The following is a 25,037-nucleotide window of genomic DNA, read 5'->3' on the forward strand; positions in this document are numbered from 1 at the left end:
ATTGTTCTGAAGTCTACACAAATGAAGAAATCTTTAGTAATCTTGTATTCTGTAAAGGCACTTGAACTAAGCTAATGATTACTCACGTGAGCTCTGACTGGCTGAAGAGAAACTTCAATCATCCTGCTCTTTCTATAACTGAGATGGCAGCAACCTTTGGATTACTCTATCTGATCTCTGGATTATCCGATCACAGGCTTTACAGAACTGTTTCCAACAGCAACAGAACTAAGAACCAACGGCTTCTAAGCTCATCCTGAAACAACAAAGCCACGCTTGGTGGGTGTCACAGAAATGGCCACTGATTATTTGTGGTTTGAAGGCATTCCTTTACCCACAAGTGGATTCAACATCGAAGACATGAAACGCAATCGGGATGAATTCGTGGTGAGGGATGAAGATGTCATTATGGTTACTTACCCAAAATCAGGTAAGGAAGTGGAGCGTGAAGTTGAGGCACTTTGGAATGATGTCATCACTGTGTGCCTTTTCTGTATCTTAGTGTATCCTCCATCTAAATATTGTTAGAGTTTTGTGAGCAAAAAATAGGTCGAAAGGGGTAAGATCAAGGCTGTAGGATGAGTGGGCTAGGTGAACCAATGAGATTCTCTAAAACAGCACTAGTTAACCTCTAAGAATCAGCAAGTGCATTGTCATGATGGAAAAAAGTTCTCAGCGTAACTTTCCTGGCTTTTTTCTCACTAATGCTGTTTTCCATTTTCTCAAAACCTCTTCCTAACAAGCTCCCATGATTGTCTGGTGTCCTTTGAGACAATCTAACAAGATGATCCCTTTGAGATCCCAAGAAACAGTGACCATAACCATCTGAGCTGACCTCTATACCTTGAATTTAACAAGCCCAGCAGATCCCCTTGAAAAGTGTTCTTTTTATATTGGAATATATATATATATAATAAACTCTTAGAAGACTGATGAATCAGGCTGCTAATCTTAAGGTCAGCAGTTTGAAACTACAAGCAGTTCCATGGAAGAAAGATGAGGCGAGGCTTTCTGCTCCCGTAAAGATTTACAGCCTCAGAAACCCTGTCCAGGGTCGCTATGGGTCAGAATCGACTCAACAGCACTTAACAACAACAACAATCAAAATGGAAACAAGTGCATTACTGATAGAATTGGTCTGCACAGCCAGCCAGCCACTGTTACAACAACATTTTAAAACACATTTTGTTTGGAATAAACCCATTTATAAATATGTCTTAATGGAGCTTTACGTCCAAGAGAGCTATTAGGATCATCAATTGTAATTCAAAAGGATTTGATATACGGAGTATTGTGGGGAGCCTTATAGACGAGAATACTCCTGCATGTTTTGGGGTTCATGTAGGGTTTGTTATAAAAGATAAACTACTGTAGAATTACTGGATTGTTTTGAATCAGACAATCACACGGTTTACCACGCTGGGAATGATATATTGAAGAGGAATGGTGTTACATTTACTATCAAAGGGAACATGTCCAGCTCTAGCTTGAGTACAACGCTGTCTGTGATCAGATAATATCCGTAGGCATACAAGGAAGACCAGTGACTACAACTGTTGTTCAAATTCACACACCAGCCACCAAAGCCAGTGATGAAGAATCTGAATCCTACCACCCGAACTCACCGTCAAAATACATTGATAATGACTAGTGATTGGAATGTGAAAGTTGGAAACAAAGAGCAAAGATTGGTAGTTGGAAAATACGGCTTTGCTGATAGAATAGCTCTAGAGATCGCATGATAAGAATTTGCAAGACCAGTGACTTCATTGCAAAACCCTTTTTCAACAACCTATACTGTGACTATACGCATGGACCTTGCCAGATGGAATATGCAGGAATCAAAGTGACTACATTGGAGAGAAGAAACAAGGGAAGGGCTTAATACCATTAGTCAAAATGAGGCTGACTGGGGTACAGACCATCAGTTGCTCATATGCAAGTTCAGGATGAAGTTGAAGAAAATGCAAACAAGACCACGAGAACTATATTGCAACTTGAAGTATATCCTACCTGAATTTAGAGACCATCTCAAGAACAGAATTGATGCATTAGACACTGATGACCAAAGAGCAGAGGAATTGTGGGATGACATTGACATCACACATGAAGAAAGCAAAAGGTCATTAAAAAGACAACAAAGAGAAGAAAGACCAAATTAGATGTCAGAAGAGATTCAGAAATGTGCTCTTGAATGTAGTGTAGTGGATGTAAATGAAAGAAATGATGACGTCAAAGAACCGAAGAGAACATTTCAGAGGGCAGTTTAAGAAGACAAAGTCAAATATTATAATAAAATGTGCACAGACCTAAAGTTAGAGAACCAGAAAACCACATGATCCCAGACAACATTCATCCGCTGCCGGCCCGCACCGCAAATGCCCAGCCAGTCCCCCGCAGCCAGCCGCCCGCTCCGAGCCTCGCTGACCTGGGAGCCCGAGCAGAGCGGAGAGCACTGAGCCTCGTCCGGCTGGATGCGGACCCGGGAGCGACCTTGTGCCCCGATGCGCCCTTCCCAACCCCGAAGAGACGGAGAGGGCGTTCTCTGGAGGGAGCCAGCTGGTGGCATGGTTGCTGTATCTGCAGGCATGGAGGGTGGCAGCACCATGCCCACGTGCCTGTGTGTGTTACAAAGGTGACAACAAGCTGCCCATAGCAATGTCTGCAGGCCTTGCTCACCGACATCCCAGCCACAAGCCAGCGAACTCGTCCTGCATGGGAACGGCATTGCGCACGTTCTAGCCGCTGGCTTCCACCATCCTGTGGTTTTACTCCAACTCGCTGGCCCGCATCGATACTGCTGCCTTCTCCGGCCTGGCGCTCCTGGAGCAGCTGGACCTCGAAGACAACCCCCAGCTGCACTTCGTGGACACCGCCACTTTCCGTGGCCTGAGCCACCTGCACACGCTACACCTAGGCCCCTGTGGCCTGCAGGAGCTGGGCCCGGGCCTGTTCCATGGCCTGGTGGCCTGCAGGACAACGGACTGCAGGCACTGCCCAACGACGCCTTCCGAGGCTTGGGCAGCCTCACACCCCTCTTCCTGCCTGGTAACGGGATCCCCAGTGTGCCCAAGCATGCCTTCTGTGGCCTGCCTCCTGCCACACAAGAACCCCGTGGCCCCTGTGCACCCTCACGCCTTCTGAGACCTCAGCCGCCTCATGACGCTCTACCTGTTCACCAACAACTTCTCTGTGCTATCCACCGAGGCCCTGGGGCCACTGCCGGCGACTTAATGACAACCCCTAGGTTTGTGAGTGCCGGGTGCTCCCACTCTAGGCCTAGCTTCAGCAGTTCCGTGGTTCCTCCTCTGAGGTGCCTTGCAGCCTGCCCCCTCATCTGGCCAGCCTGGTTGCTACTGACCTAGAAGGTTGTGCTGTGGCTACTAAGCCCTCTCATCCCATCTGGACCGATGAGGAGCTGCTGGGGCTACCCAAGTGCTATCAGCAAGATGACATGGACAAGGCCTCAGTGCTGGAGGCTAGGAGCCCAGCCTCAGCTGACAACGCATTCAAGGGGCAACAGCTCCATCCCACAGCATAGCAACGACTCCCCCCTTCAGGACCTTACCTGGCTTAGTTGAGCCCCCACTCACTGGGCTGCAGCTGGAGGGCTCTGAGGTGTCAGGGTTCCCCACCACTGCCGGAGGCCAAGTTGTTCATGCAAAAACCACACAAGCAGTCAGTGCCGTCTGGGCCAGGCGGGTGGTGGTGGTGGCGGGGTGGGCAGCGGAGGTGGGGATGCGGATGGCTCGGGTGCCCTGCCTGGCCATGCCTGCAACCTTGCCCCTTGGCCTTTCCCTGCAAGCAGGTGTGGGTGCATACAGGATCCCTCCATGAGCCAGAGCAGCGTCAGCACTGAACTGCCCGGCAGGCACAGTAGACCCTCCCTGAGGTTGCCTCCCCACCCGCAGGCCTGCCCACCCCTCATTTCCACCCCATCGCGTTTACAGGGTGTTGCAGCGTTTGTACCAGAGCACCGCCTCCCACCCAATCGCGGAACATAGAGATATACATTTTATTTTACTTGTGTAAAAATATTGGACAATGTGGAATAAAGAGCTCTTTTCTTAAAAATAAATAAATCAAGTTAGGAAACCAAAAGGAAGAACACACTCAGCATTTATCAGCTGAAAGAACTGAAGAAAAAGTCAAGCTTTGACTTCCAATATTGAAGAATTCTTTGGGCAACGTAAGTAATACAAAAATCCTTACAACTGGAGCAATAAACAACATCATGATAAATGGAGAAAAGACTGAAGTTGTCAAGAATTTCATTTTACTTGAATCCATAATCAATCTACAATGAAGGCAACAGTCAAGATATCAAAGGACATATTGTATTGTGCAAAAACTGTTGCAAAAGACTGAAGTGTTAAAGAGTGAAAAATACTTTGTAGACTAAGGACTCAAGAAGACCAGAGAAGTATTGATCCATCTGAATTGTGTTGGCGAAGATTATTGAATATACCTTGAACAACCAGAAGAACAAACAAATGTCTTGGAAGACGTATAGTAAGAATGCTCCATAGAAGCAAGGCTGGAGAGACTCCATTGGGACATGTTGTCAGAAGAGACTAGTCCCAGGAAAAGTGCGTGATGTTTGGTAGAGAATCGGCAAGTAAAAGGAAGGTCCCCCAACAAGATGAAGGGTCACACTGGCTACATCAACAGGCTCAAATAAAAAAACATTTCTGAGGATGGCACGGGACCAGGTGGTGTTTTGTTCTGTTGGGTATAGGGACGCTGTGAATCACAGCTGACTCCTTGGTATCTAACAACATTAATAGCATAGACACTTTCTGCTGGATAATTCCCACTCTAAACTGCCAGCTCTGGTAGCGTAGTGGTTACAAATCGGGCTGCGAACCTTAAGGTCAGCGGTTCGAAACTACCAGCTGCTCCGCGGGAGAAAGATCAGGCTTTCTGCTCCCGTAAAGATTTACAGCCTCGGAAACCCTGTACAGGGTCGCTATGGGTCGAAATCGACTCGACGGCACTTAACAACAACAACAACAAACTGCCAGCTAGAATTCAAGAGAGCTAAACTGGATATATAAGTTCAGGTTAATGTTTAGAGGTCAAATGTTGAATATTGGATGAGCACGATGCAGGCAGATTAAACATTAGGAACACAAGCAGTAGGAAACTGGTTTCATGAAAGATAAGATGATTTCACAAATAGAGAAGTAATTAAGTGTTGTGGCGTGGTTAAAAGTCAGAATTAAGTAGGTAAAATCTAGTTTATTTATATTTCCAGGATCGCATTGGCTGGCGGAGATTGTTAGCCTCATCTACTCCAAGGGAGATATCAGCTGGGTTCAGTCTGTAGCTCTCTGGTATCGTACACCATGGATAGAAAGCATACATGGAGCTGAAAGTATCCCAAAGGAACAAGGGCCACGAATGTACAGCTCTCACCTTCCAATTCAGTTATTTCCCAAGTCATTATTTGTTTCCAAGGCAAAGGTAAGCTAATCATTGTAGCAATACAATCGACCACTTCTCTGTTTTGGATGCCTTGCTTTGGGGACAGAGATAAAAGGTTATTCATGAAAGGGAACAGAAGCGAATGCTTTGTTCCAAACCACAGAGTATAGTGCATATCCCTTTGCTGTTGGTCCATCAATAATACTCGTGCTTCATTAGTTAATTATAGCGCTATAATAGTACCTGAAGGACCATAGAGGTTACGAATTGGGCTGCTAATCTCATGGTCAGCAGTTCGAAACTACCAGCTGTTCCGCAGGAGAAAGATGAGGCTTTCTGCTCCCCTAAAAAGATTTATAGGCTCAGAAACCCTGTACAGGGTCGCTATGAGTCGGAACTGATTCCACAGCACACAACAACAACAACAATAGTACCTTACATTGCATTCCCTATTGAGTAAGCAATTGAATTATAGATTAGCTCCTACAACTCAGAGAATATGTGGGCTTGGTGCTTACCTGCTGGTGCTTTTCAAATCATGATTTCATATCTAGATCTGTATATCTGTATATCTATATATCTATACCTAAGGAGTCCTGGTGTGGCGCTGTGGGTTAATGCGCTGGACTGCAAAGCCATTTGAACTGCAAGGTTGGCGGTTCAAGCTCACCAGCTGCTCCTCAGAAACCCTATACAGAGTTGCTATGGGTCGGAATCGACTTGACGGCACTTCACAACAACAACAGGGATGGATTGCATTTATTTTCATACCTTTTTTTTTTTTTTAACTTCAGGTCATTTACCTCATCAGAAATCCCAGAGATATTATAACTTCTGGTTATCATTTCTTCAAAGCATTGAAAACTGTCAAGAATCCAGAATCATTTGAACAGTACTTGGAATGGTTTCTCCAGGGAAATGGTGAGTTTGACTCAGGTAGCAGTTCTGGTGTGGCACTGCAGAACTGCAAGGTTGGTTCAAACCACAAAGTCAGCAGTTCAAACTCACCCGTCATGCCTGGGAACCCCCAATACAGGTTTGCTATGAGTCAGAACCATAGAACCAAGTGGACGGCAGTTCACCACACCAGGGAGGGTATCTGGAAGGGATGGTAAACATCATATACTTCATCTCACAACCCGAATATCTCCACATTCAATGATCTTGTTACTTCAGCAGCCACATGGCCTTCCCAGCCTCTTGTTGCTAAGTGCTCTTGAGTCGGTTCTGACTCACAGCGACCCTGATGGGAGTCCCAGGGAGTGGCTTGTGGTTCGCAGTCCAATGCTTATGCTACAGTGAGATTGCTAATTGTACTCATTAACAACTTGTGATATGCAGATGATACAAGCTTGTTTGCTGAAAGTGAAGAAGACTTAAAATATTTACTGATGAAGATCAAAGAGCACAGCCTTTGGTATGGATTACATCTCAATGTCAAGAAAACAAAAATCCTCACCACTGGACCAATAAACAACATTCTTATCAATGGAGAAAAGATTGAAGTTGTCAATGACTTCATTCTTCTTGGATCAACTATCAACATTCATGGAAGCAGCAGTCAGGAAATCAAACAATGTATTGCATTAGGCAAATCTGCTGCACAAGACCTTTTTAAAGTGTTGAAGAGCAAAGATGTCAGCTTGAGGACTAAGGTGCGCCTGACCCAAGCCATGGTATTTTCAATAACCTCATATGCATGCGAAAGCTGCACAGTGAATAAGGAAGACTGTAGAAGAATTGATGCATTTGAGTTATGGTGTTGGAGGAGAATATTGAAAGTGCCATGGGCTGCCAAAAGAACCAACAGATCTGTGTTGGAATAGGTGCAGCCAGAGTGCTCCTTGGAGGCCAGGATGGCCAGACTTCGTCTCTCATACTTCGGACATATCGTCAGGAGGGCCCAGTCACTAGAGAAGGATATCATGTTTGGTAAGGTGAAGGGTCAGAGAAAAAGAGGAAGACCCCCCCAATGAGATGGATTGGCCAAATGGCAGCATCAATGGGCTCAAACGTGGCAACAGTAGTGAAGTTGGCCCAGGATCAGGCAGTGTTTCGTTTTGCTGTGCATAAGGTCGCTATGAGTCTGTACCAACTTGATGGCACCTAACAACAACAACAACAACAACATACTACTTCCTGTAAAACAACAAGGTGTCAGTCTGCATGCTCCTGGCTTTTGAAGATGTCCTCAGTATAATTTTGAGATCGAAGATACAAAATAAACAGACTCTCAGAGGGGACCAGTGCCTGGGAAAGGACATTATACTTGCCAAAGTGGAGGGTCAGCAAAAATGAGGGAGGCCCTGAACAAGATGGATTACCACAGGGGGCTGCAAACTCAGCCTTGATTGTGAGGATGGCGTAGCACCGGGCAGGGTCTCTTGTATCTCGGGTTGCTTTGAGTCAGAAGTGACTAGACTGCACATAACAACAGCAACAAACGAATAGTAATGTTTACTGAGATGCTAACATTGTGGGGAAGGAGCTCTGGTAGTGTAGTGGTTACAAATAGGGCTGAAAACCTCAAGGTCAACAGTTGGAAACTACCAACTGTTCCATGGGAGAAAGATGAGGCTTTCTGCTCCCATAAAGATTTATAACCTCGGAAACCTTGTACAGGGTCGCTATGAGTTGGAACCAACTTCATGGCACATAACAACAACAACAACAACATTGTGTGAAGTTCAAGATAAGGCACTATAAATTCTATATATTCTTCCTTATATTTGCATGTGAAATCTAAATCGATTTCAAAATGAAAGGTATAAGATTATATATATATATATATATATATATATATATATATATATACATGTGTATATATATATAATAACTAATATGTGGTGATAGAAATAAGAAAAAAAAATATCTCAGGCTTTACATAACTGTCAGTACTTAAGTGATGGTAGCATTTTTCTATCTCAATAGTTCCTGAAACTTAAACTTGGTATCTTTCCTTCTTTTTGAGCCTCAATCTTGTTAACATTTTCTGCTAATTTTTTGTTTTTATTATGAGAAATATAAAATACCATCAAAAGAATAGGTGATGTTATAATGACTCCTCTTCTAACATATCTATCAAACGCATCAAATATTGCCATCGAGAGTTCTGTTTTTCGATCCCCTCCAGTTGATCTGCCCCCACTCCACTGTTTCACTTCTAAGCCAAATTCAGATATGAGGATCAAAGCAATCAGGATAAACATTACAAGGAAGGGAAATGCAGATTTAATTACCCCAACATAATTGCATGAAACAACCATGACTCACAAATCCTTTGGCAAACCTTCAGAATATTTAAGACACACAGTATTGTGGAAGCAGACATGCTTATATGTTGTTGATTATGAAGACAAAAATGGCACAAATCCATATCAGGTGATGTTGAATATTCAAATAAAACTGGATTACCAGTTACAAGACGATGTACAGTGATAACTTTTACACTAGAAAAAATACAGGTGCAAGCATGCAAAAATGATGGCTATATTAGGCTGTCCAAAGAGACCTGGTACCATAGTGGGTTTCAGTACTTTGAATCTACCAGTAACTCCACGGGAGAAAGATGAGGCTTTCGGCTCCCGTGAAGATTTACAGCCTCAGAAACCCTAGGGAGCAGCTCTACTCTGTCCTACAGGGAGGGTTGCTATGGGTCTGAGGGGACTGAACAATAGTGGGGGTTTTTGTTAGTTAAAAAGGGTATGTTGTTGTTGTTGTTGTTAGGTGCCATCGAGTTAGTACTGACTCATAGAGACCCTATGCACAGCAGAACAAAACACTGCCCGATCCTGGGCCAACATCACTGCTGTTGCCACGCTTGAGTCCATCGATGCTGCCACTTGGCCAATCCATCTCGTCGGGGATCTTCTTTTCCTCTGACCCTCCACCTTACCAAACACGATATCCTTCTCCAGTGACTGGTACCTCCTGATAATATGTCTGAAGTATGAGAGATGACGTTTGGCCATCTTGGCCTCCAAGGAGCAATTTGGCTAGACTTCTTCCAAAATGGATCTGTTGGTTCTTTTGGCAGCCCATGGCACTTTCAGTATTATCCTCCAACACCATAACTCAAAAGCATCAATTCTTCTATGGTCTTTATTCACTGTCCAGCTGTTGCATGCATATGAGGTTATTGAAAATACCAAGGCTTGGGTCAAGTGCACCTTAGTCCTCAAGCTGACATCTTTGCTATTCCACATCATTTGATTTCTTGATGGCTGCTTCCATGAGTGTTGATTGTGGAGCTAAGCAAAATGAAGTCTTTAAAACTTCAACCTTTTCTCTGTTTATCATGATGTTTCTTATCGGTCCACTCGTGAGAATTTTTGTTTTCTTCATATTGAGGTGCAATCCATAGTGAAGGATGTGGTCTTTGGTGTTCATCAGTAAGTATTTCAAGTCCTCTTCACGTTCAGCAAGCAAGGCTGGATCATCTGTGTATCATAGGTTGTTAATGAGTCTTCCTCCAATCCTGATGACACACTCCAGTACCCTACCAGGCCTCCTTGGAGAAATTGGCAGAATTCTTCAATTTCATCATCACTGGCTTTAGTGGTTTGTGTGTAAATTTTAATAATAATAGTATTAACTTGGCTTCTTTGTAGGCATATGGATATTATCCTACCACAGACACAGGGCTGCACTTCAAGATAGATCTGGAAAGGTTTTATGACATTGATCTTGAAGTGTTCTTTATGATGATGAATGCTACACCATCCCTCTTGGATCTGTCATTCCAGCCTAGCAAGCCATATGACTATCAGATTTAAAATGGCCAATATCAGTCCATTTCAGCTCATTGATGCCTAGGATATCAATCTTTACGCATTCCATTTCATTTTGACAACGTTCAATTTTCCTAATTTCATAGTTCGTAATTCCATGTTCCGATGATTATTGGATGTTTGCAGCTGTTCCTCCTTGTTGTGAGTTGTGCCAACAGCAAACGAAGGTCCCAAAGGCTTTACCCCATTTGCATCCTCACGATCAACTCTACTTTGAGGAGGTGGCGCTTTCTCGGTCATAGTCTAAGTACCTTCCAACCTGAAGGGCTCACCTTCTATGTGACAATATTCTGGTGTTATTTATAATGATGTCATTTTCCAGCACCATATCTGATAATATTCTGCTGGTGTTGATAAGGTTTTCGGTGGCTGTCCATTCAGAAGTGGGAAACCTGTCCACCATGGGTGCCCCTACTGATAGTAAAATGATGGTGGTGTAGCTTCCAGAATCATAGCGGCATGCAAGTCATCACAGTACAATAAACAGATATTTAGATACTCATAAAATTACAGGATCATACGAATGTGAAACCCCCCCCCCAATTTTTTTTTAAATCACCTTTATTTCCCCACTTCATTTGCAGTAATATTTGGATCATGGTTTGACCATATTCAAGGCTGGCTGTCGATGAAAGGAAAAGAGAATTTCCTGATAATTTCATATGAAGAGCTGCAACAGGTAACCATTCTTCCAAAATATTTACTTTCTTTCACTTCATATCACAATCATCTTATTTCTGGCTCCAACTGTTCTCCTCAACGCCCTATTTCTACACAAGGTGTGATAGTTAGCTACAAAGGTCGTTGGCTTCTCTGTGACTGCTGATCTGTCCTCTCAACCTTTAACTACCAGACCAAAGGACCAAACCCTTAAGTCGGTTACAACTTGGCATTTCCATGAGCAAGAGAAAAACTGGGGAAGGTACCCCCTCTCTCAAGTTGCTTTTCTGAGAACGAATGTAAAAGTAACTCCTCAAGGCTTAGAGGAAAACGTCCCCAAGCTGCTTTTTGGGAACCAAGGCAAAAATTCACATTACGGAACTCACTGAAAACAATGGGCCCACAATGTATTCTCTAGTTAAAAAATGATCTGGAGTCCTGAGGATTTAAGCACCACAGTGGTTTATTGCTTGTAATTAAATATTGGCGTCCTGGCATGGTGCTGTAGGATAAGCACTGGACTGTAATTTAAACCGCACGGTCAGTGGTTCTAACCCACCAGCCGCTCCTCGGGAACCCTATATAAGGTGGCTATACGGAGTCCTGGGGTGGTGCTGTGGGTTAATGCGTCAGACTGCAAAGCCATTTGAACTGCAAGGTCGGTGGTTCAAGCCCACCACCTGCTCCTCAGAAATCCTATACAGGGTTGCTATGGGTCAGAACCGACTCGATGGCACTTCACAATAACAACAAATGAGACAGGGAGATCCTTCACATTGTCTCTCTCCGAACAAAAGAGAGTTTTTAAGCTTTCAGGGGAATGAGGAAGTTATGCACGTTCATCACATTTCTGGAAAAGAGCATGCATTATTCCAGAGGGTCAGGAGTCCTGGGGTGGCACTGTGAGTTAATGCGTTGGACTGTAAAGTTGGTTTGAATTATAAGGACGGTGGTTCAAGCTCACCAGAGACTCCTTGGAAACCCTATACAGGGTTGGAACTGACTCAACGGCACTTAACAACAACAACAATTCAAGAGGATCAGGATTAGGAGTTGGTCCAGAAATCACTGTCGGAACCCTCATTTCTTGAATGGGTCTAAATGGTTCTAGTAATATAATTCCATGTCTTCTGGTGTTGAACATTAAGACATGTCTTTACAACACAGGTTTGCTAATCCAGTTGGAATGGTTTCAAGGGCTGTGGCTTGAAGAGATTCTGTAGCAAGAAGATTAATAGGGAAAGCAGGCAGGCATGGGTTTCTCAGTGAGCTGCTTTTATGTCCTTTGTGCGTGGCATCAGTTTGGAACCTCTTGTCTAGGAGATAGGTCAAGAGACCTCGGCTGCGAAGAACAGCGTTCTCTATGCAAAACTTTTTCTTTCTTTTTTTTATTTTTAACTTGTTATTGTGAATTGAGTGAAGGTTTACAGACAAGATTATCAATTTACATTCAACAAACCATATACTTGGTTTGATCTCAATGACTACCTTCCCCTCCCTGCAACATCAGTTACCCGCTTCTTTCCTGGGGTTCCTAGTTCCAGTTCACTCTCTTCCCCATCCCTCTTCAACTTTGTCCTTAGGTAAATGCTGCCCTTTTGATTTGCAATGATTGACCATACCTAACTAGTATTGTCCATTACCTATAAACCCATCTACTGCTTGGCTGAAAATCAGGCCACAAGGGTGAGTTCCTTTCCAGACCTGAAGGGTGGTTGCGGGCCAGAATCTCAGCTTCCTCCAGTGCAATACGGTATATCTTCCTGGTCCTGGTTAGATGGAGACAGCATCACGCAACACTTTAGCTTTCTCAGGTGGGTGTGGGGTTTGGGTCTAGGCTATAGGGGCAGCCCCATAGAGTCAGGATTACCCAGGAGCAGCAAACAGAACTTGTCCAAAGAGTAGCTTATGTGAGGCAGCATTGGCTACGTTTAGCCAGTTGACTAGCGATTTTTGACCTTCCTCCCAAAGTTTCAAGCTCTATATTTAACTTTGTCAGAGAGAATCAAAATGTTCCGTTGTAGCCACGGTTGAGTCTTCGTTGGCTCAAAATTGGGGTTACCATTAATCACTGCCGCAGCGGCCTTTTTTTACGGTTTCTAGCAGGACAATTTGGAGTCCTGGTGTGGCACGGGAGGATTATGCACTGGGCTCCAATGTCTGTTTGAATAACAAGGTCAGCGGTTCAAGCTCACCAGCCTCTCCTAGGAAACCCTACACAGGGTCACTGTGAGTTGGAACTGACTCAACAGAACTTAACAACAACAACAACTAGGTAATTTGATTGATTGTGGTGTTTGAGGAGCAGGTAAGATTTGGAAACCTTGTCAATTTGAGGAATTAACTGGGCTGGCTGGTCAGGATAATGGCGGTCGTGGTAATGTGCCGTGGAGTCAGTTCTGACTCACAGAGACCCTGTACAGGGTTTCCGAGGCTGTAAATCTTTACGGGAGCAGAAAGCCTCATCTTTCTCCCACAGAACTGCTGACCTTGAGGTTCTCAGTCCAATTCGTAACCACGGAAACCCTGTACAGGGTCGCTATGGGTTGGAACCGACTCGATGGCACTTAACAACAACAAAGCAGGTTACTAGATCGATGTGACATAGGCTGTCAACACTGAGTTAGAGGAGAGATGAACCTGTGAAAATCTAAGTAGTGGGAGGGTGACAAGGCAGGATGAGAGCGACAAATCCAACAGTCTGTTAAATCCTCTCCCTTTGTTATGTTGTTTGTTGCTGTTAAGTTTCATCAAGTCAGTTCCCACTCAGAGTGACCCTATATATAGGGTTTCCAAGGAGCCGCTGGTGGGTTTGAGCTGCCGACTTTGAGGTTTCCTGTCCAGTGCTGATCCTACAGCACCACACCAAGAGGGTTTGGATAACTGAATTGTTGGCCCTTCCTAAAGATTGTTCTAGATCACTTTGTGTTCTAGGGAAGTGAGAAGCGAGAACATTACTTCAGTGTCCATTTTGTGATTCCCTCACTGCAGACAGGCAAACTGAGCAGAGTTAGTTTTTAGGACACAGCTCACCAGCTGCTCCTCGGAAACCCTATACAGGGTCGCTATGGGTCGGGATTGACTCGACGGCACTTAACAACAACAACAAAATAAGCCTAGAAAGATAGAATGAATTTCTTCTGGGGAGATAGGGTTGTTGCTGAGTTTACTCACACTTGAAACGGAACGGTTCCACCTTTCAGGAAAGAGACACAAACACATCAGGGCCAAAATCATCAACAGCAGAGAGACGATCACCAGTGTGTTCACTGGTCATTTACTCGGATCACGTCTCTGTCTTTGTCATGAATCGCCGTTAGACCCTTGAACCATTTCACAGCTGTATGAGTCTAGTTTTGGGTGATTTTCTTCAGCTCTGAGTTGTGGAGAGGCTGGCTTTATCCAGGTATGGTAGATCCATGGGGCGACTGACTCCTTGTAGTTTAAGGAGTAACAACAATGAGTTGTAACAACAATGAGTTGTTCATAGTTTCTGGTGCAACCCATTCTACTCATCAGCTAGTTGGTAGGAAGGACTAGCCTCCTTCTAAGTGTTTAGGAACATCATACTTCCCAGTTTGCATGAGTGTAATTTTCCTTGAGTGGGTTCGGGGATCATGTGATTCCCATATTTCTGTATGACTCTAGGCATTTGCCCTATGTTCCTTCTGCGTGTGTGTAACTGCTGAGTCTCTTGGCGTAGTCAATCAAATGGCCTCTGAGGCAGCATCTCAAATGGGTCGAGCTTTATAGCGCCCCTGGGACTATCTCACACCCCTGTTGAGCCATGGTTCTTATGTTTCTTAGCAAAGCTTCATTAAGATTCTCTTTAAGGCCTAGTTCATTCTTTCAACTTTCCCAGAAGACTGTGGTTTCCATGCAGAATGAAGTTTATAATTAATGTCAAAGTCCTTAGACAGGCGCTGAGTGATCTTGACCATAAAGGCAGGGTCATTAACATTCTATCAGGTGTTGTTGTTGTTGTGAAGTGCCGTCGAGTCGGTTCTGACCCATAGCGACCCTGTATAGGGTTTCCAAGAAGCAACTAATTGAGCTTGAACCAACGAACTTGTAGTTCAAATGGCTTTGCAGTCTGATACATTAACCCACAGCGCCACACCAGGTCAGGAGTGGAAGTCCAAATACAGGAGTACATTCTTAGAGAGCAACTACTTACAAACTTCAGCGGCCCCTTTGAATTCTAGTAGGCTCCGCCTCGACCCAGTCAGTAAAGGTAACTCCAGATGCTAGGAAGGATCTAAATCCTTCATGCAGGGACATAGTGTAACAGGTTCCCTTTGTCCCTCCCCTAATTTATCCTGTCTACACATACCCCAGGTGAATGGGCTCCGGTCACTCTGTTGTTGTTGTTGTGAAGTGCTGTCGAGTCGGTTCTGACCCATGGCTACCCTGTATAGGGTTTCCGAAGAGCGACTGGAGAGCTTGAACCGCCAACCTTGCAGTTCAAACGGCTTTACAGTCTGGCGCATTAACCCACAGCGCCACACCAGGGCTCCCCTGTCACTCTAGTAGGGTTCTATTAGCAACTTTCTGGACCCTTTGTTTCCTTATTCCTGAAGATGGACCAGCTTGAGAATGATTTCTCACAACATGAAAATGGAATTTTCCTATGCCATGTTGGTGGTAACCTGAGGTTTTGCGAGAATGTTGGAGATCAGTTGGTCAATGGGAGACAGGCAGTGTGCTCTGAATCTAGTCCTGGTCACTCTGTGGCGTTTGTCACTTAGGGCCGGAGTCAGAATTCTGCCTTTGTCACTGGGTTTTAGAAGAGTTGGGCCACACCCTTTTCCAGTGACCTCCCCGGCTTATTCTCCTTCCATGATTTACATACATTACTCACCTGAGTCAACAGAATCAAAAGCTCTCAGGAACCCTGTGGCCAGTAAAACCCAGGTCAGCCCTGCAACACCACAGCCAATAACTGTTCGTATCTTATTTGCTTTCTTTCCTGCTCCTCCGTTGCTTAACATCCTAAAGGCATACTCAACAAACTGAGATGGTGAGGTTCAGGGCTCAGCTTCTAATTTTGACAATGTCTTCCTGATGTCGGGGGATGTTGTGAGATGGTACTTGCTGAGATTAGTAAACCGTCCAACTGTCTTGGTGAGATGACTCATAAAGGTGGCATTTTCCCTTTGCGTCATCTCGTCTGCGTGCTGGCAGGTCACGCGCATGCGCACGCGCACTTCTGTCCCTGCTACCGTGCAGAGAATGCAATACCTGGTTCTTTCCTTCTCTACAGCTTCACTAGGGCTCCAAGGGAGTTCCGGCTCCAAAGACCTGATGGCCCAGGTTTCATTACACTATCTGTGTCCTCTAGCTTTGGTGAAAACTCCATTTTTCTTATCTGTTGTGCTGTTGTTAGTTAACAGAACAATCATATCTTGCCACCTAAGAGAGCAAGGAGCTCTGGTAGCATATTGGTTACAAATTGGGCTGAGAACCGCAAGGTCAGCAGTTCAAAACTACCAGCTGTTCCTTGGGAGAAACATAGAAGTAATCCATTTTAGGATTTTTGGTTTTAGGAACCAAAAAATTGGTGCAACTCCAAATAAAAGTAATCAATCTCAACCCTGCTTTTACCTTGATGATATTTTTGATTCGAACTATTCCTGCATTTATGTCTATGATACAAAACTATGAGGCTTTCTGCACCGGTAAAGATTTACAGCCTTGGAAACCCCATGCAGGGCACTGTGAGTTGGAACCAACTCCACGGCACACCACCACCACCACTACCTAACGGAGAAATCGAGGCTGAGCTTCACAAATTCCTTCTCAAGTCTTTCAGGGTTCTCAGAGAATGTTCCTAACTTCGCCTTACATTTGTTCAGATCTGACCCCACGAAAGGAACAGGTATCTGAGCAACTCCCCTTGCTTGTCTGTGTGTGCTGCATGTAGCAAAAGGGAAGATCATGAAAAAGGGCTGTTTCCCACCTTAGTACATTCAATTACAATAGCTTCGCACCTTTGCCATATTTGCTTTGCATTGCAAAACCGCAATTGCCGGGGTGATGAGTAAACAGCTGTTTCTTTCTGAAAGGTTTTTAATGTTACCCACAATACTTGGTAATCTAAAGATGGGAAAATTCCTTATACATTCTGTGAGTGAGGAAAGCAACCCACAGTTGCTTTAATGGAGTTCATGAGAAGAGTTCCTGCCAACTACTTCTGAGAACGGACACAGTCCATGGGTGGGGCCAGAGGTTTTCTCAAGGCCTTGGTAGAAAAGGGAACCAACAGAGGAGGGGTGGATGGAACCGTTTTAGTGGGAATGAGGAGGGAAATGAGAGTTTCCAGGTGATGGGTGAAAGTCAGGTAGTAGGGGGAGGTGGGTCCAGAGTAGGGGGCAGAAGGAAAAGGGTCTGACACACTGAATAGGTGGGGGCTCAGGGAAAGGTGTCCCATCATGAAAAAGGGGACTGTCTTCCAAATCCAGCTCTTCTCCTTTGAGACATTTTTCCTTCTTGGGATCAATAACTACAGCTGTTCCTTCAAGCTTATGTTTGCATCAGAGCCCTTTGTTTACATATAGGCACATAGGGGACTTCACCCCCATTTTCCCTGCCTCTAACATGGAAGACCGAGCTGTAGGGTTGTGTTGAGGTTAAGTGTCCTGGTCCCCTAGGGTATACTGAAGGCAATCAGTATTGCTTTTAAGTTCATCATATTGCAAAAATTGCCAGTTCTTAAGTATGCAACCCAGAGCTCTTAAGGAGCTCTGGTTGTGTAGTGGTTATGCATCGGGCTGCAAACCTTAACGTCAGCAGTTCGAAACTACCAGCCGCTTTGTAGGAGAAAGATGAGGATTTCTGCTCCCATTAAAGATTTACAACCTTGGAAACCCTGTACAGGGTCACTATGGGTCGGAACTGACTCGACGGCACTTAACAACAACAACAACAAGAAGTATGTGACCCAGAGGGCTACCTTTTGGAATACTTTCCTGATTCCCCATTTTTAGTGATTATTTGCTTCCAACTCCCCAAAGGATGTTGGATGTGAGTGTTGTTGTTGTTAAGTGCCGTTGAGTTGGTTCCAACTCATAGCAACCCTGTATAGGGTTTCCAAAGAGCAGATGATGAGTTTGAACTGCTAACCTTGTGGTTCAAACCAACCTTGCAGTCCAATGCTTTATCCTAGAGCATCACACCAGGACTCCGGATGTGAGTATAAGAGATAAATATTTGACTCTTCTTGGCTTAATTAAGATTACTCTCTTCCAGTAACTTCCCTTTGGATGCAAACATAGCTGGGGGCAGATCAAAAGCGATTGGTTATGCATCCTACTGGGGCTGTGTCTCAGTTTTTCCTTTATCTTCGGAGATACTTTCTCTAAGTATGACAAATTATTGGTCCTATTTTGGATGTCAGTTAAGAGTTCATTTTACTACTTGAGCAGGAAAATTTCTACCAGATTTAGACTTTTTCAGATACTGAAAAAGTGTCACACACAACTCAGATAGAAGACCTATGAGCACAAAGATCCCAACTTAAAAGGCTTGTCACAGGACCAGGCACCAACAGAGATGTTTAGACCTTTTCTTTCTAGGGTGCCCTCCCTCCACTGACCCAAACGGAAGAATTTCCGTCTCCCAGTCAGCCACCAACACTGGAGATGTGCAGGCCTGCCTCCCAACTCAAAGCGTGTTACCATGAAGAGATTCCAACCCCCACCCAGGCTGGAAGTCTTGTCCAGTCAGAAGGAACTGTGCCAACTTAATTTATCCAAATCTGAGCAAGTATCGAAGGCTAGAAACTCACTGAACCGGAGGGATGGCTGAGCAAAAGTCCTTGCAGGTGGTCACTTTGTCAGTCGGGTTTCATCACTTCCTCTTTGTCAGTGCCTCAAGGAGCTAAAGATGACCCCTTACTGGATACCAAATTTATTTCCAAATGCAATGGCTTCACTACTTAGTCTTTAGCTAAGAATAATCTAGAATCGTGCAGATTTAAACAAAGCAATGTTTTATTAGTTGTAACAAGTAAGGAGGCAGGGAGATCATCATTATTTATTTATTTTTAAGTTATTATTGTGAATTACGTGGGTTTACATGGGAGAACATCAGTTTTACATTCCTCCTATCGGATTTCATTTCATTGCCATGGTTACAAAGGGAGATCATTCTTGATGCAGAGTTTCCATAAACAGAGGATTCAAGGAGTTCTTGAGCTTTCAGGGAAATGAAGTCATACATAGTCATAAACATTTCTGGGAAATTGCATGCATTATTCAAGATAGGCAAGGTTAGCATTGGGTCTGATGCTTGCTGTCAGACTCGCACATCTAATATGGGTCAGAGTGGCTCTAATGACACAGTTCCAGTGAACCTTTGTTCCTTGATGTGAGTTTTAATGTTCTGGGGTCACTCAGAGATCAAGGAGGCCTTTATGTTCTTTCTCCAGATTGGAACTGGCTCAAGGACTGTGGCTTGAAGAATATTTGTAGCAAGAAAATGAACAGGAAGAGCAGGGTAGGGTCTGCTCTTATCCCTTAGCTCCTTTTACTATCTTTGTGCTTGTTCCCATTATGGAATGTTGAGGGGTCTCTTTCCAAAGAGCAACACCAAAGGATCTCGATTCCCGGGAACATGCTCATCTTTTCTTTATGTCTATTATTCATCTCTCATACTTTATATATGTTATAAGAAGGGAACCAGTCCCTGGAGAAAGACATCATGTTTGGGAAAGTAGAGGGCCACGGAAACAAAGAAGATTCCCAAAGAGATGGCTTATGCTCCGACATGGCGACGCGTGTGAAGGTGGAACAGTATTTAGTCCTGTTTCACGTGAGGTTGCTGTGAGTTGGAGTTGGCTTGATGTCATTCAAAACGACAACAACAACAACATATTTTTCTTATCTACTTTAACTCAAGTGCCCTTAATTAGCAATTTTTCAGCTCAGCTGGCTTCAGCATCACAGATGGGATTCAGTCCATCTAACAACCCTAAAAAATCTTCCTCTTACAAACGTCATCATCTCTCTTGTTCTCAGATAGCACACGTACGAATGCTTCTGGCAAAATATAAGTGTGCTGTATAAAACTTGATGTGCCGCCCAAACAAACATGTTATTAAAAATTGTGTTATTACATAGTACAGCCATTACCGTCACAAAGATCACAGAACACTCTAAGTTTTGTCTGCACGGGGTGACTTTGTTATTTTTATCTGTAAAAAACAACAACAAAACATAAGGACATGCTCACCATTTCTCATGTTGAAAGAAATGAAGGAAAAATTAAAGCCTCAGCTTTCAGTATTGATGGATTCTACGGACAAAATATTAAATGATCAAAAGAAGATGAAAGGAATACTCAGAGTCACTGTACCTAAAAGAATTGGTCGATGCTCAGGCATTTTAGGAAGTAGCATGTGATCAAGAACTGGCGCTATTGAAGGAAGAAATCTAATCTGCACTGAAGGCATTAGAGAAAAACAAGGCTCCAGGAATTTATGCAACACCCATTGGAGTGTTTCAATTAACTGATGTAGTGTTGGAAGCACGCACCAACCCACACCAAGAAATCTGAGTGACAGATACTTGGTCAGTGAACTGGGAAAGATCTGTGTTTGTGCCCATTCCAACATAAGGTGACACTGCAGAATGGAGAAATCATTGAACAATATCATTAAAGTCACAGTAAAGTAAAATTTTGCTGAGGACAATTTAAAAATGGTTGCAGAAATACATGGACAGGGAGTAGCTAGAAATTAAAGCTGTGTTCAGAAGAGGACATGGAGTGAGGGATACTATCGCTGGTGCCAATTGAAACTTGGCTGAATTCTGTCTACTTGTACCTCATTTACAAGTAAATTTGCAAAGGCATACAACAGTGTAGATAATAGCAAACTATGGACAACAGTGCAAAGAATGGGTATTTCAGAATATTTAATCGTGTTTATAGACTCGGTGGCACTGTGGGCTAATACGCTGGACTGCAAAGTCGTTTGAACCACAAGGTTGGTGGTTCAAGCTCACCAGCTGCTCCTTGGAAACCGTACACAGGGTTGCTATGGGTTGGAACCCACTCGACAGCACTTAACAACAACAACATAGACTCCTGGTGTGGCGGTGCAGGATAAGCATTGGACTGCGAGTTACAAGGCTGATGGTTCAAACCCATCAGCTGCTCCTTAGAAATCCTATACAGGGTTGCTAAGAATCAGAATGGAATCAACAGCACTTAACAACAACAACCACAGTGTTTATGTAGGGGTCTGGCACAATAGGCAGTCACATGAACAGCACAAGGGGATACAGCATGGTTTAAAATTAGAAAAGGTGTGTGTCAGGGTTGTATTCTTTCACCATGCGTATTCATTCTGTAGGAGTCCGAGTGTGGCACTATAGGATAAGCACAGGACCACAAGGTAGGATTGAACCACAAGGATGGCAGTTCAAACTCACCAGTTGCTCCTCGGAAACTCTATGAAGAGTTATGAGTTGGCACCGACTTGACGGCACTTAACAACAACATTCATTCTGTATGTTGAACAAATATTTGGGAAACTGTACTATATGAAGAAGAACATGGCATCAGGATTAGAGGAAAGCTCATTAACAGCCAGCAACATGCAGATGACACAACCTTGTTTGCGGAAACGGAACAGGGTTTCTGGTACTTCCTGATGAAGAAGAAAGAATACAGCTTTCATTTGGGATTACAACTCAATGTGGAAATGAAAACAAAAGTCCTCACATCTGGATCAATAAACAGCATTATGTTAAGTGGAGAAAAGATTGAAGTTGTCAAGGAGTTCATTTTATTTTGATCCACAATTAACTCTCCTGAGACCAGCAGTCCAGAAATCAAGTGACACAACTGTAAAGGTAGAAGTTTTGTAACAAAAACAGGTGAGTAGTTAATCTTACAGTCCAGGAACAGAGGACCCCTAGGACCATCAAGGGAGAAGAGCATGAGCGAGCAGAATGTGGGACCCTATCTAGAGAAGCAGCGACAACAGAGACAGAGGCAGAGATGAGGACATGGAGAGAGGGAGCAGCTGAGGACTCTGGACTCATGGAAAGAGAAAGGCTGTGTGCTGGCGGCCAGGAGGCAGGCTTGTAGAATGTGCCCTTTGGCTGTTTAGATTATTATATATTCCTGAGTGTTTTTGTGTACATCCTCCACCCCCCACCCGCTGCCAAAAAACCACAAAAAATACACCCCAGAGGGAATAGAAACAAATACTGTTGAATGATGATACACGGAGAAGATTGTAATCATTGCAATGAAATAATGAGTGTAAAACTGATGTTCCCCCATGTGACCCATCACTCAATTCACAATAAAAACTTAAAAAAGAAGAAATCAAGTGACATATTTCATTGGGCAAATCAAGAGTTAAAGAGCAAAAATGTTACTTTGAAGACTAAGGTGCACCAGATCCAAGCCATAGTTTTTTCAATCGCTTCATACACATGTGAAAGCTGGACAATGACTAAGGAAGCTGGGTAAAGAATTGATGCCTTTCATACTGGTGTTGATAGGTTCATGAACGCCAGAAGAACAAACCAATCTGTCTTCAAAGAAGTGCAACCTGAATGCTGCTTGGAGGCAAAAATGGTGAGACTTCCTCACAAGTATTATGGACATATTATCAGGAGGAACCATCCCTGGAGACAGGACATCATGCTTATTTAACTAGCGTGTCAGGAACAAAAAGGAAGACCCTTTTTGAGAGTCTTCAGATGGATTGACAAGGGCTACAACAATGGGCTCAAAAATGAAGACAATTGTAGGATAAGTGTAGGGACAGGCAGTGCTTTCTTCTCATGCGCACAGGGTGACTTTCCCTTGGAGCCAATCCTACAGCTCCTAATGAAACCAACAACCTTGTGTATTAAGTCCATCTGAAAATTGTCCTTGAAATTTCTAGATCATTCCCTCTTATTTCCAGGTCAGTGGTTCAAACCCACCAGCTGCTCCTTGGTAAACCCTATGAGTCGAAACCAACTGAACAGCATTTAATAATCACAACAACAGTAGACTTAGTTAATGTTGTTGTTGTCAGGTGCCATCGAGTCGGAACCGACTCATAGCGACCCCATGCACAGCAGAACAAAACAATGTCTGATCCTGGGCCAACCTCACCACCGCTGCCACACTTGAGTCCATCAATGATGCCACCTGGCCGATCCATCTCATTGGGGGTCTTCCTCTTTTTCTCTGACCCTCCACCTTACCCAGCATGACATCCTTCTCCAGCGACTGTTCCCTCCATACAATATGTCCAAATTCAATATTGATGTTGGTATAATGACATCGTCATCGCATTTCTTCATCTACATAACTTCCAACTAATCTTTGTTGTTCTTTTATTTTGTCCAACGTATTCTCATCTCATGTTTATCACGTCACAGAAGCCCACATAATTCATCCTCTTTCTGCTTCTCCACCTCATCATTTTCTTGTCCTTTCTGTATTTTTTCCCCTTGTTGTATTTAATGCTATGTCGTCTTCCTCGCGTTTCTTATTCTAGGACACAAGGGCCACTGTAGAGAGGATCAGCCAGTTCTTGGGCAAGGAGTTAAGCCCAGAAGAATTCAACTCAATCCTGAAGAACGTATCTTTCGAAGTCATGAAAGAAAATAAGATGAGCAATTTTTCCCTCGTTCCAGAGATGTTTATGGATCACACCAAAGGGAAATTGATGAGAAAAGGTAAGAGAAATTTCTGATTTCAGGATATGAAGAAAAGAGAGGAATAATTCACCTGCTTTTGTTGATATCCTCCAAAAATGGGATGAAGGAAGTATTTGAATCTTTAGACAGAGATATGTGGGTGGCTACAAAGCTAGAAAATTGTGGGGGTTATTCCAGATGAATTCCACAGTATAAATAAAATTGAGTTCAGGTATCAGCTGAGCAACAAAATGGGAAATTATTAAAGAGAAAGCAATAAAATTGGGTCTGCTCTTTGTAGTATCATGACTGAGTGTAGTGATTTTAAAGGTAGCTTAATAAGCAGTTTTGTCTGTGTTATATCCTGTCTTCTTTAAAGTCAGATTTATCTTGGAAGAGGAGAAGATGAAATGAATTCTACATAGTGAGAAGGGCAGGGAGCTGACAGTGTAAGAGTAATTACAGTAATCATTGTTGTCATTTAATCTGAATAATAAAGTACATTAATTCATGAGGAAGCTCTCACAATGCGACCGGAGGAGTTGCCTCCCCAAAGTAGAGTTGACCATGATGACAGGAATGGAGTAAAACTTTTGGGACCTTCCTTTGCTGATGAAAAGAAAGAGGAACCCATACATTTGGAGTCTCATTGAACCTGAGATTTTAGGGAAAGTGAAATCTTCATGGGAATGATGAGGAAGTACAGCCACTGATATTCTGAGAATGGGGTATGTGAAGGCGAGAGCATGGAGGAAAATGCATAATGAGAAGATTACAGCATGTAATTTAGGGTTGAGTGGGGTGTAAGGTCATTAGATGAGAAGCAATGCGGGAACAGAAAGCAAGTATTAGAAGACTGATTATCAGAAATGAAAAATTCACTTAGATTTTTATTATAATTGTTATGGGAAAAATTCCAGTGTGCTATGAACTAAAACCATTGCACACCTGTCACTTTGTTATACTGGCATGTGTTGCCGCCATGTTGGAAGCTGTATCAATGGTATTTAAAATACTGGCAGGGTCACCCATGGTGGATAGGTTTCAGTGAAGCTTCCAGATGAAGACAGACAAAGTAGGAGAGAAGGACTATTTCTGAATGTTTACACACTGAAACCTTGTGAATCGAAAAAGAACATTGCCAGAGATAATACGAGAAAATGAAAACATTAGGAGTAGCACCAATTTACGGTCAGATATATGTTGGAAGCTGAGCTCCTCAAATTGGAAGGTACTCAAAATAGGACTGAAAAAGAGCTGCCTCCTCAAAGTAGAGTTGGCTGTGATGACGTGAAAGTAGTTGTTGTTGTTAAGTGCTGTTGAGTCGGTTCTGACTCATGGCAACCCTGTATAGGGTTTCTGAAGAGCAGCCGATGAGCTTGAACTACCAACCTTGCAATTCAATAACCCATAGCACCACACCAGTGAGTTGAAACAGATATTGGCCATTTTGAATCTGAACCATATGATTTACTACGCCAGGAACGACAAATTCAAGAGGAATGGCATA

The 25,037-nt window shown here is 43.6% G+C and overlaps 1 protein-coding gene across 1 annotated transcript in view; it reads left to right on the forward strand.

The window, feature by feature from the left end:
• Positions 1-294: 294 nt before the first annotated feature.
• LOC102831378 (bile salt sulfotransferase-like) overlaps positions 295-25,037 on the forward strand; it is a 27,900-nt gene continuing 3,157 nt past the window's right edge. The window contains exons 1-5 of the mRNA XM_006868083.1: positions 295-430; positions 5,258-5,466; positions 6,222-6,348; positions 10,802-10,896; positions 23,386-23,566. Of these exons, the coding sequence (XP_006868145.1) occupies positions 295-430; positions 5,258-5,466; positions 6,222-6,348; positions 10,802-10,896; positions 23,386-23,566 (748 nt within the window). The remainder of the gene's footprint in view (positions 431-5,257; positions 5,467-6,221; positions 6,349-10,801; positions 10,897-23,385; positions 23,567-25,037) is intronic.

This window comes from Chrysochloris asiatica, unplaced genomic scaffold (assembly GCF_000296735.1).
Source record: "Chrysochloris asiatica unplaced genomic scaffold, ChrAsi1.0 scaffold00116, whole genome shotgun sequence".
NCBI classification, from domain to species: domain Eukaryota; kingdom Metazoa; phylum Chordata; class Mammalia; order Afrosoricida; family Chrysochloridae; genus Chrysochloris; species Chrysochloris asiatica.